General features: G+C 44.9%; 1 protein-coding gene across 3 annotated transcripts in view; it reads left to right on the top strand.

Moving 5' to 3' along the window:
- Positions 1–6,613: 6,613 nt before the first annotated feature.
- Positions 6,614–13,582, top strand: part of hivep1 (HIVEP zinc finger 1) — a 53,726-nt gene continuing 46,757 nt past the window's right edge. Inside the window, exons 1-2 of one of the 3 annotated variants that reach the window (XM_056414373.1) lie at positions 6,614–6,692; positions 9,090–9,221. In XM_056414373.1, coding sequence (XP_056270348.1) covers positions 9,182–9,221 — 40 coding nt within the window. In that variant the 5' untranslated portion in view covers positions 6,614–6,692; positions 9,090–9,181. The other 2 variants (XM_056414382.1, XM_056414391.1) reach the window with 2 other exon arrangements.

The following is a 13,582-nucleotide window of genomic DNA, read 5'->3' as shown; positions in this document are numbered from 1 at the left end:
TACACACAGAAGGATTTACAAATAAATTAGACTCACAAATGGATGCAGAAAAAGTCACAAATACATTCCAATGCACACACGAGTAAATTACAATTTCTTTGTGGATGCTACACATTTGTGTGTGAACACAAACCACATTTGTTTGTGGTTGCTGCACATTTGTTTATAGATGCTACACATTTGTTTATGGATGCTACACATTTGTTTATAGATGCTACACATTTGTTTATGGATGCTACACATTTGTTTATGGATGCTACACATTTGTTTATAGATGCTACACATTTGTTTGTGGATCCTACACATTTGTTTGTGGATGCTTCACATTTGTTTATGGATCGCTACACATTTGTTTGTGGATGCTATACATTTGTTTGGGGATGCTTCACATTTTTTTATGGATCGCTACACATTTGTTTGTGGATGCTATACATTTGTTTGGGGATGCTTCACATTTTTTTATGGATCGCTACACATTTGTTTGTGGATGCTATACATTTGTTTATGGATGCTTCACATTTGTTTATGGATCGCTACATATTTATTTGTGGATGCTACACATTTGTTTATGGATGCTTCACATTTGTTTGTGGATCGCTACACATTTGTTTATGGATGCTTCACATTTGTTTATGGATGCTTCACATTTGTTTGTGGATCGCTTCACATTTGTTTATGGATGCTTCACATTTGTTTGTGGATCGCTACACATTTGTTTATAGATGCTACACATTTGTTTATGGATGCTACACATTTGTTTATGGATGCTACACATTTGTTTATAGATGCTACACATTTGTTTATGGATGCTACACATTTGTTTGTGGATCGCTAAACATTTGTTTATGGATGCTTCACATTTGTTTATGGATACACACATTTGTTTGTGGATGCTACACATTTGTTTGTGGATGCTATACATTTGTTTATGGATGCTTCACATTTATTTATGGATCGCTACACATTTATTTGTGGATGCTACACATTTGTTTGTGGATGCTACACATTTGTTTATGGATGCTTCACATTTGTTTATGGATGCTTCACATTTGTTTGTGGATCGCTACACATTTGTTTATGGATGCTACACATTTGTTTGTGGATCGCTAAACATTTGTTTATGGCTGCGACACATTTGTTTATGGATCGCTAAACATTTGTTTATGGATGCTACACATTTGTTTATGGATCGCTACACATTTGTTTGTGGATGCTATACATTTGTTTATGGATGCTTCACATTTGTTTATGGATCGCTACACATTTGTTTGTGGATGCTACACATTTGTTTATGGATGCTTCACATTTGTTTGTGGATCGCTACACATTTGTTTGTGGATCGCTCAACATTTGTTTATGGATGCTACACATTTGTTTATGGATCGCTACACATTTGTTTGTGGATGCTATACATTTGTTTATGGATGCTTCACATTTGTTTATGGATCGCTACACATTTGTTTGTGGATGCTACACATTTGTTTATGGATCGCTACACATTTGTTTGTGGATCGCTAAACATTTGTTTATGGATGCTACACATTTGTTTGTGGATGCTACACATTTGTTTGTGGATCGCTACACATTTGTTTATGGATGCTTCACATTTGTTTATGGATGCTTCACATTTGTTTGTGGATCGCTACACATTTGTTTATGGATGCTACACATTTGTTTGTGGATCGCTCAACATTTGTTTATGGATGCTACACATTTGTTTATGGATGCTTCACATTTGTTTATGGATGCTACACATTTGTTTGTGGATGCTACATTTGTTTATGGATCGCTAAACATTTGTTTATGGATGCTTCACATTTGTTTATGGATCGCTACACATTTGTTTGTGGATGCTACACATTTGTTTATGGATGCTTCACATTTGTTTGTGGATCGCTACACATTTGTTTATGGATGCTACACATTTGTTTGTGGATCGCTCAACATTTATTTATGGATCGCTACACATTTATTTGTGGATGCTACACATTTGTTTATGGATGCTTCACATTTGTTTATGGATGCTTCACATTTGTTTGTGGATCGCTACACATTTGTTTATGGATACTTCACATTTGTTTATGGATCGCTACACATTTGTTTATGGATGCTACATTTGTTTGTGGATGCTACACATTTGTTTGTGGATCGCTAAACATTTGTTTATGGATGCTACACATTTGTTTGTGGATGCTACACATTTGTTTATGGATGCTACACATTTGTTTATGGATGCTACACATTTGTTTATGGATGCTACACATTTGTTTATGGATGCTACACATTTGTTTGTGGATGCTACACATTTGTTTATGGATGCTACACATTTGTTTGTGGATGCTACACATTTGTTTATGGATGCTATACATTTGTTTGTGGATGCTACACATTTGTTTATGGATGCTTCACATTTGTTTGTGGATCGCTACACATTTGTTTATGGATGCTACACATTTGTTTGTGGATCGCTAAACATTTGTTTATGGATGCTACACATTTGTTTATGGATCGCTACACATTTGTTTGTGGATGCTATACATTTGTTTATGGATGCTTCACATTTGTTTATGGATCGCTACACATTTCTTTGTGGATGCTACACATTTGTTTATGGATCGCTAAACATTTGTTTGTGGATCGCTAAACATTTGTTTATGGATGCTACACATTTGTTTGTGGATGCTACACATTTGTTTGTAGATCGCTAAACATTTGTTTATGGATGCTACACATTTGTTTGTGGATGCTACACATTTGTTTGTGGATGCTACACATTTGTTTATGGATGTTACACATTTGTTTGTGGATGCTATACATTTGTTTATGGATGCTTCACATTTGTTTATGGATCGCAACACATTTTTTTGTGGATGCTATACATTTGTTTATGGATGCTACACATTTGTTTATGGATCGCTAAACATTTGGTTATGGATGCTACACATTTGTTTATGGATGCTACACATTTGTTTGTGGATCACTACACATTTGTTTGTGGATGCTACACATTTGTTTGGGGATGCTTCACATTTGTTTATGGATGGCTACACATTTGTTTATGGATCGCTACACATTTGTTTGTGGATGCTATACATTTGTTTATGGATGCTTCACATTTGTTTATGGATCGCAACACATTTGTTTGTGGATGCTACACATTTGTTTATGGATCGCTACACATTTGTTTGTGGATGCTATACATTTGTTTATGGATCGCTACACATTTGTTTGTGGATGCTATACATTTGTTTATGGATGCTTCACATTTGTTTATGGATCGCTTCACATTTGTTTGTGGATGCTGTACATTTGTTTATGGATGCTTCACATTTGTTTATGGATTGCTACACATTTGTTTATGGATCGCTACACATTTATTTGTGGATCGCTAAACATTTGTTTATGGATGCTACACATTTGTTTGTGGATGCTACACATTTGTTTATGGATGTTACACATTTGTTTATGGATGCTACACATTTGTTTATGGATGCTACACATTTGTTTGTGGATGCTACACATTTGTTTATGGATGCTACACATTTGTTTGTGGATGCTATACATTTGTTTATGGATGCTTCACATTTGTTTATGGATGCTATACATTTGTTTGTGGATGCTATACATTTGTTTATGGATGCTACACATTTGTTTGTGGATGCTATACATTTGTTTATGGATGCTTCACATTTGTTTATGGATCGCAACACATTTGTTTGTGGATCGCTAAACATTTGTTTATGGATGCTACACATTTGTTTGTGGATGCTACATTTGTTTGATACACATTTGTTTGGACGCTACACATTTGTTTATGGACGCTACACATTTGTTTGTGGATGCTACACATTTGTTTGTGGATCGCTACACATTTGTTTATGGATGCTACACATTTGTTTGTGGATGCTACACATTTGTTTATGGATGTTACACATTTGTTTATGGATGCTACACATTTGTTTGTGGACGCTACACATCTGTTTGTGACGCTACACATTTGTTTACATTTGTTTATGGACGCACACATCTGTTTGTGACGCTACACATTTGTTATGGACGCTACACATTTGTTTGTGGACGCTACACATTTGTTTGTGGATACACATTTGTTTGTGGAACGCTACACATTTGTTTGTGGATGCTATACATTTGTTTGTGGATGCTACACATTTGTTTGTGGATCACTACACATTTGTTTGTGGATGCTACACATTTGTTTGTGGATGCTACACATTTGTTTGTGGATCACTACACATTTGTTTGTGGATTCTGCACATTTGTTTATGGATGCTACATATTTGTTTGGGGATGCTACACATTTGTTTATGGATGCTACACATTTGTTTGTGGATGCTACACATTTGTTTATGGATGCTACACATTTGTTTGTGGATCACTACACATTTGTTTGTGGATGCTACACATTTGTTTGTGGATCACAACACATTTGTTTGTGGATGCTACACATTTGTTTATGGATGCTACACATTTGTTTGGGGATGCTACACATTTGTTTATGGATGCTACACATTTGTTTATGGATGCTACACAAATGCATTTTTTTCAACATGGACCTCTCTGTAGCGAATCAGATGTCGCCCTCATTTTCAAGAAAATGAAACATGATCAAATGTGTGAGAGAATGAGATCAACACCTTTCAGACGTTGGACGTTGTCTTGGTGAAACTGGGCACGAGGTTCATAGCTAAAGCTCTTCGCTATAGCTTCGAGCCAACGGCCCGCTGAGATAACGCTGCTGTGGGCAGTACGAGTTGACGTGGGGGGAAACACCAGAGTACCAGTGAGTCAAAGGTCATGTGACGGCATGTGCAGCCGACTCAAAGAGAGGTAGACCGACACACTTGATCACGCATTAAAATACACAAATGTTGGCGTGTACTATAACAATGCTAACCATTGGGAAACATTCAATTCGAGAACTCTCAAGAGGCACGGTCGTGAAAGTCATTTTCATTTTGGGCTAACATTAATAGCCATCAACTTTTTCATTTTGTTATATTTTGCTTATGAAAACAAAGAATCAATATCTGCTTTTGGATATAGCTTGCTCCTTTAGCCTTCTATTCTCCTTTAGCCTCATATTCTCCTTTAGCCTCCTTTAACCTCCTAGCCTCCACGCCTCCTTTAACCTCCTAGCCTTCTTTAGTTTTCTAGTTTTATTTACCCTCCTATTCTCATTTAGCCTCCTGCAGCCTTCTAGCCTCCTTGAGTCTCCGAGACGCCTTTAGCCTCATTTGGCCTCATTTAGCCCCCTAGCATCCTTTAGCCTCCTTAGCCTCTTCAGGGACAAACAGATAAACAGATAAACGTAACTTGTGTGGTTGTCTCATGCTGTTCACAGAGCGTCCAATTTCTATGTGTGATGCTAACAGTAGCTAGCTTATTTAGCTCGTTGATAGCTAACCTGCAAGGTAACATTAGCGAGCACACTTTTCTTATGGAGATTTTTTTGGGGGAGGGGGACACGTGCATATGGGGAAGGAATTAAATTAAATATAAAATGTGCTCAAGGTCGTTCCAGTCACACATTGCTTGTCAGTTATTCCTTCACACAGATGAAAAGGTAGGTGTCGGGTACCTTTTATGTAAATAGAGATTACAATTAAGTGTTCTGATTGGCTGTAGATCGAGGTAGATTGAGGCAAACCAGCTTGGATTAGTGTAGCAGACACTGGAGAACAGGGGACAATGAGATGCATCAGGCACAATTCCCTGAAGCAGATGTGTACACCAAGAGCGTCCATTAACACTCGGATTTTCAAAACATTATATTGATTATATTGTCTCTTGGAAAGGTTGGGTCTCTCAAAAGGTGCTAAATTCGAAATTAAGAGCATTTCTATTGCCTTCCACATGCAATCAGCCACATTTACATTTCTTTAAGCACAAAATGCAATCGTTGTCATTCTACTGGTTGAATTTTACTCATGTAAAGACATTAAAAGGAGTGAATTGCCAACCTGGGAAACTAAAATCCACCCAGTCTACTTTTCTTAATCACCCGTATTGCAAATAAAGCCACGCTGGTGAAACTAACCAGTCATGTACGTGAAAAACATTCATTTGTGTGATAGTAAAGCACCAAGGAGGGCACGGAGGTCACCCTGGTTTATATTTATCCCCACGGGCACCGGTTCTGGTGCAAAAAAGCCCCACTGTTGTGCGCCTGCTGCGGGTTTGTGCATGGGAAAGCCCGGCCGGTTGTGGCGGAGGGGCACAACGTGACCTGACAACAAGGAACCTCCGGGAAAACCGTCAGTCCTAAAGTATGCGCAGAAGAGCGAGTGAGTGGGGGTCCGCCAGGGGGAGTCGCGACCAACGACCCGACCTGCGGCTCCTCTGGAAGCGACGCGACGCCGTGAATACGCCCCCCCCCCCCACGAGCGCGAGGGGAGGAGGAGGTGCAGGCTAAAGACAGCGAAGAAGGAAAAAAATAACACGCGGGAGGAAACAGTGTCTCTCGGTGTCATCGTCCTTGCGGCTGGCGCACCGGCCGTCGGGAGCCCCCCGCTACCCGGAGAGGACACACCGCGGCTGGGAGGCGGAGACGGGACCCCCGTTGACGTCAGTTGGCCTGTCTGTTTCCTGCAATAGAAAGTGAGAGAGAAGGTGAAGGGAGAGAATACAGAGCTGCGCCCCCCCACCCCCCTGCCTCCTCCTTACGCTAAAAGGTGTGTTACAACCCAGCACCTGTGAGTATGAACAGACCCCCTTCGAGGGCGCTTTGTTGGTGTTGTATCGGTGTTCTGGGAGCCGCGAGCCGCTGCCCGGTGGCGGGGCTCTGTCCCCGTGATATCGGTCTCTGTCGGTAGCTGCAGCCGGGGAGCAGTCGGACATGTCGCTATCGGTGTCCGCTGGGCGTCTCGTCCGGTTTTTAGCCCGCTGAGAACTTTCCGTGCGCCCGTGAAGTGTCCGCGGTCCACGCAGCAGGTCGGCACTGGTTTCTTTCTTTCCTCTTGTGTGTGTTTTTTTTTTTTGGCGCAGTGTTGTTTTTGGACTCCTGCAGCCCCCCCCCCTCCTCCTCCTCTCTCCCCCAGAGGACCCCCCCCCCCCCGGTGCTCCCAAGGAGTCCCGGTGCTCCCCTTCGTCTCTTTGTTGCTCCGTTTGTTTAGGATAATGTTTGTGTTGCACCTTAGGTAAGCCACACGCTACCCCCCCGCCCCCTTTTGTGTGTTCTCGTGGTCACTGTCATCCCCAACTGCTGCTGATTTAAATATATATATATATATATATATATATATATGTATATAATAAAACATGTGCATGTGTGCGGCGGCAGGTAAAGGTGTGTGGTGTTCAGCGGGAGACGGTTCCGCTGGGTTCGCGTCCCGTTCAGCGCCGCTGAGGGGTTTTCCCCGGCTCCTCCCTCGCGCACAGGGCGTTCACGTGTTGCAACAGGCACACGAATACGCTATTCCCACGCATCGCTTTTCTGCTGACTTCATTGCAGGACTTAATAGATCCGGATTCTACCCCCCCCAACCGCTGTGTGTCACGCGCATCTCCCCGTTCCGTCTGCAGCAGCAACAATAACAACACTGTGCAGCATCTCCATCCCCGGTGAATGTTATTGATTACCTCACACACGGTGCTCGCTGCCCTTCTTCTTCTTCTTCTTCTTCTTCTTCTTCTTCTTCTTCTTCTTCTTCTTCTTCTTCTTCTTCTTCTTCTTCTTCTACATAAGCCTCTGGATCCTCAGGTGTGAGTCATTAGTCACCTGCAGTGCATTCCAGCCTGCCCGCGTTAGGACATCGCGTTACCGTTGAGTCACCTGTATGCGTGTGTGTGTGTATGTGTGTGTACTTCGGTTTTATTATTGTATATATATCCTCGCTTTAGTATCAGGGTGTTTCCTCACATATCGGTGCACACACACACACACACACACACACACACACACACACACACACACACACATACATACGGACACACGCACACACAGACGGGCTGGCAGACGCGCCAGAGGAAACCAAAATGTGAATCTCTCTCTCTCTCTCTCTCTCTCTCCTCCATCTTCATCGCGCGGTCGATCCCTGAACCGTAACTGAATTGCGCATCACAGGTGAGACGCGGGTTTCCTAATCATGCACTCATGCACGCAGACGCACACACACACACGCGCTAGACTCTATACACCGAAATCCGCCGTGAGGTGACGTCATTGCCATAGCACATGTACCAACTGTATCATCATCCGGTTGTAGTAAGTGTTATGTAATCATGGGGGGGAGACAAAGACTGATTCCTGAAGCTCTCTGCAACGTGCATTGCTTCTGGCGTGAGGGGGGGGGGGGGCTATGGATATCATATGGATCCATCAGATTCATGATGTTGTGATTGCGGGTCTCTGCTCAGGTGAGCTGCTCTTCTGCTCGTTTCTGCTCACCTTGCTGTCTGTGGGTGGTTTTGACATGTTGGTAACATTTAACTTCAACACCCCCCACACCCATCCCCCCCGCCCCCCCTTTTTTTCTTTGTGCCATTCAGAATTTGCATGAAACTTACATTCAGCTTCCGATCTCTCATTTTTTGAAAACGGGCAGAAACAATCGCTCGTCCTCCTTCTCCTCCTCCTCCCCTTGTGGATTCAGTCTTTCTGCCTCTGCCTCTCCGCAGTGATCCAACTTCCCCAGGGAGGTCTCTCTCTCTCTCTCTCTCTCTCTCTCTCCGATAGTGACCCCGCTGTTTGCATCATTTGTCATCCGCCGAGGACATGTCGAGTCGGTCGTCCTCATCGGCCGATGCTCCGCCTCTTAGCGAGGCATCAGAGTGGCAGATGCTGCAGAGGTTATATTGATGTTATTTTTGGGTGGGGGGTGTTCACATCTCCTCCCGCAGACGGTAGCCCGAGCCGCACTGCACATGACTGCACGGCAGCTCGGAGAGAGCAGAGGCTGGAGATGAACCGCCTCGCTTCGTGGCACCTGTTTGAGAAATGAACTCAATCAGCGACTCCGTCCCGGACTCCCCGGCCGCCGCCGCCGAGCGTCGGCTCCTCCATCGATCCGGGGGAGTTCATGGCCGGCTCCTTCTGACTCAACACGCGTGTGTGTGTGTGTTTTCTGTAGATGAACCCTGCGGCTCAGGAGACGACGCTTCTCTAGGTCCGCCGTCCGCCAATTTCCCCAAGATGCAACCTGTGAACTGAGGGGCGGGAACAATGCCGCGCACCAAACAGAACAACCCCAAAAACTTAAAAGGTGAGTTCCCGCTGCGGCCTCCTGCGCCGCCGGTCAGCTGGCGGATGTGTCGGTCTGGGGTTTTCTGACGGAGGCCGAGAGAGATGGGCAGGTGGCACCTTGCTCTGCCGCCGGTGTGCGAGTGAGTTGATGAATGATGACGTGTTTACAAGCTTCGAGCGGTCAGAAGATACAAGTACAGTTCATTTACCAGTCCGACAGGAAGTAACCACCGACTGACACGCACCTTTTGCATTCCAACTTTTTAAAATAATAAAAATCAACGTGTTTATTTTGGAGAATGGATTCAGTATCACGACGCTTCACACTAAGGTACTAAATGTATCAATACTTTCTGATTTCCATTTCCCAACCACTGGAGTTTCGTCTTGGAGCCTGATTGGTCGCTCCCACATCGGCTGCTTTTTAAAAAAGGACTCTGTTGAGTAAACGTGCGACCTTTGGCGTCACTCCTCCCAGACGTTTGACCTTCAGTTCGACACCAGAAGGTCGAAACGGGAGAGCGCTGCATGGGGTCTTTTAATATGCTACAGGTGGCTTTGTGTTCTATTTTGATAGAACATCATCATATTCCCCTGTTTTTAAAAAGAAAACACGTTTTCGGACGAGCCGGATCGTCGTGCAGCTGGACAGATGTTTGAATGAAGTACGGACCGGGCGACGCGGTGACATCATCTCCCCGCAGGACGCCGGCCGGCTGGAGGGACTGTGTGTTGTTCTGACAGATTTGCGCCTCGACAGACGTTTGCCGTTCACAGATCCTCGGGTGTGCGGCGCCGCTCGCCGGGTGTGAACGCGTGGCTCGGCAGATCCACGCCGCAGACTTCCTCCCGTCTGATTCTCTCCGTTCGTCCGCCGCACAAACACGTCCTGTGCTTTTTGATTTCACGCGTTTAGAACGGTTCACGACATCGCCCGACAGAGGACGATAGAAACTGCGGCCGGATGAAACTCGACTCTTTTATTGGCGACCGTTCCCTCTTCGTTTTTTTTCTGGCGCTGCAGACAATAGAGCTGCAGCTGCTCCGACATGAAGACCCCAAAAAACCCGAGAGGCGACTCGTCTGGTGCCGGTCGCTGCGCGTCTCCTTACGGTTTAGTTTGTGCTGTGTCTCTTGTTATTGTCTCTGTGGCTGTTTGTCTTTTTGTTTTGTGCCTTTGTTTTATCATTGTGTGTCTTTGTGGTAGTTTTGTGCCTTTGTTTTATCATTGTGTGTCTTTGTGGTAGTTTTGTGTCTTTGTGGTTGTTTTGTGTCTTTGTGGTAGTTTTGTGTCTCTTTGTGGTTGTTTTGTGTCTTTGTGGTAATTTTGTGTCTCTTTGTGGTTGTTGTTGTCTCTTTGTGGTCATGTTGTGTCTCTTTGTGGTCATGTTGTTGTCTCTTTGTGGTCATGTTGTTGTCTCTTTGTGGTCATGTTGTGTCTCTTTGTGGTCATGTTGTTGTCTCTTTGTGGTTGTTGTTGTCTCTTTGTGGTTGTTGTCTCTTTGGGGTCATGTTGTTGTCTCTTTGTGGTCATGTTGTGTCTCTTTGTGGTTGTTGTTGTCTCTTTGTGGTCATGTTGTTGTCTCTTTGTGGTCATGTTGTGTCTCTTTGTGGTCATGTTGTGTCTCTTTGTGGTTGTTGTTGTCTCTTTGTGGTCATGTTGTGTCTCTTTGTGGTTGTTGTTGTTGTCTCTTTGTGGTCATGTTGTGTCTCTTTGTGGTTGTTGTTGTGTCTCTTTGTGGTCATGTTGTGTCTCTTTGTGGTTGTTGTTGTCTCTTTGTGGTCATGTTGTGTCTCTTTGTGGTTGTTGTTGTTGTCTCTTTGTGGTCATGTTGTGTCTCTTTGTGGTTGTTGTTGTTGTCTCTTTGTGGTCATGTGTCTCTTTGTGGTTGTTGTTGTTGTCTCTTTGTGGTTGTTTTTGTCTCTTTGTGGTCTTTTAGCATCTTATTCTGTCTCTTTGTAACCATTTTGTGATAAATAAGCGTCTCTTTGTGGTCATGTTGTGTCTCTTTGTGGTTGTTGTTGTTGTCTCTTTGTGGTCATGTTGTCTCTCTTCTTGGCCTTTTTATTGTGGGGAGGACCCGTCGGCCACTTCCTCCTCGTCTGATAGCGCGCTGAGATATTTGTTTATCTTTTTTCTCTTTTCCCTTTCAACCCAGAGGATGGCCTCCTCCTCCTCCTCCTCCTTTTCCCTCATCAGACAGGAAACGATGATAATTGTGCGTCACATGCTTGACCTCTGCGGCGGAGGACTCATGGGAACTCTCGTCACGCGGCCCTGAGGCCGGCACACATCGCGACTGTAGCTCAAAGAAGGGGTCGTTGACCCTGCTGACCTCGTTCTTCTCGGCGTAGGGGGACGAGCACGCTGTCAGTGAAGCATGCGGACGGATGGATCTTCCCCCTGATGAGATGTTGCCTTCACTTCTGAGTGGCTCTTCTATAGGACTAAAATAAATGACTTAAAGGCCCCCCCCCCCCCCCAAAAGAAAGTGAGCGTGAACTTCATTGAATGAACAAAGTAAATCCTCATTAGGAGTTACAACCTCTCACGGTCCCACACGGCATCTTTGCAGTAAACTCTTACTTAAAGAAGCTCGTATTGATCGGTGCTCGATCAATACACAATGCAAATGTTAGTTCTTATATTTAAAGCCAGGTTAGCGGTGAAAGTAATTAATATATTGGATAAATAAATCATTTATTAATTTGAAAGCAGGTTCATCGTATAAGCAGAAGTACAACAAACAACTAGTTTTGTTCAGGCTTTTCATTTTTAAAGTTACCAAATTACGAAGTGGCTTCATAATAAATATTCCCCGTGTGGCGGGTGAGATGACCGACGGATCATTGCAGCGCGCCGAGAGGACGGAGCGTTGGGTCGGCCGTGTTCCTGCGATGAACCAACACGCTGTAACCGTAAAACAAGAGATCAGAGGCTCCGTATCTCGGCCCCGCAGGAATTTCTTCACCTTTTGGCATAAACGCTCGTCTGGATTCAAAAGGTGAACTGATAAGAGTGTGAAGGTCAAAGGTCAAGGAGACCGTCTCTCGGACTCCTTTTTGAGCAAATTCTCCTCAATTGTGGCACTGACCTTGTCTGGTTACAATTGGGACGTCAAAGGTCACCGTGACCTTCACAAAACACACGAGTTTGGGAATACATGAGCTAATTATGACACGATGTCACAGAACTCGTCTAATGGGACAACGGGAGGAAGTGAGGACACTGGACGGACATGTTCACACACACACACACACACACACACACACGTCTTTCTCACCCGCATGCAGCTCAGGACTCCTATGATGCAGTTTGCGGGCAGCAATGCAGGAAGTTAGGAACTCCTGCCCCCCCCACCCCCCTCCTCCTCTGGTCTTTGTTTACTTTGGTCACACAGCTGGTCTCCAAGCAGACACGCACACACACACACAGTGGTTTCCCCCTCTCTTTCTCTCTCTCTCCCTCACACACAATGCTCACTGTAATGAGTCGTGAGGGTTTAGGTGGTACAATGCAATAAAGTTTATTCAGACTGAACAGTGTAGGTCCTCATCCAGGTTTTCTTAGCGAGTATGTAGTGTAGTCTTTATCCGTCTGTATTTCCTTAATTACTTAATTTTATGATGCAAGTTTTTCCAAAAGTGAAGATGAATTTGTTCTCCTCTGGTTTTTGATGTTTTTGTCGCGTTTGTTTGGCTAAAGACGTGACATCATCATCCCTCCTGCGCTGCACACCGGCTGACTCACTTAACCAAGAGCTTCAGATCTGCATGCAGTCATATAAGAGGCGTGGCCTGGTTGGTTAGTCAGAAGTGGGCGTGGCCTGGTTGGTTAGGCTGTAGGAGGCGTGGCCTGGTTGGTTAGGCTGTAGGAGGCGTGGCCTGGTTGGTTAGGCCGTAGTAGGCGTGGTATGGTCGGTTAGGCTGTAGGAGGCATGGCCTGGTTGGTTAGTCTGTAGGAGACGTGGCCTGGTTGGTTAGTCTGTAGGAGGCGTGGCCTGGTTGGTGAGTCTGTAGGAGGCGTGGCCTGGTTGGTTAGGCCGTAGTAGGCGTGGCCTGGTTGGTTAGTCTGTAGGAGGCGTGGCCTGGTTGGTTAAGCCGTAGGAGGCGTGGCCTGGTTGGTTAGGCTGTAGGAGGCGTGGCCTGGTTGGTTAGGCCGTAGTAGGCGTGGCCTGGTTGGTTAGGCTGTAGGAGGCGTGGCCTGGTTGGTTAGTCTGTAGAAGACGTGGCCTGGTTGGTTAGTCTGTAGGAGGCGTGGCCTGGTTGGTTAGTCTGTAGGAGACGTGGCCTGGTTGGTTAGTCTGTAGGAGGCGTGGCCTGGTTGGTTAGTCTAGGAGACGTGGCCTGGTTGGTTAGTCTGTAGGAGACGTGGCCTGG

The sequence above is a fragment of the Pseudoliparis swirei genome, chromosome 1, assembly GCF_029220125.1.
Source record: "Pseudoliparis swirei isolate HS2019 ecotype Mariana Trench chromosome 1, NWPU_hadal_v1, whole genome shotgun sequence".
Lineage (NCBI taxonomy): Eukaryota > Metazoa > Chordata > Actinopteri > Perciformes > Liparidae > Pseudoliparis > Pseudoliparis swirei.
Note: the sequence above shows the minus strand (reverse complement) of the source record. Positions and strands in the feature narration are given on the sequence as shown.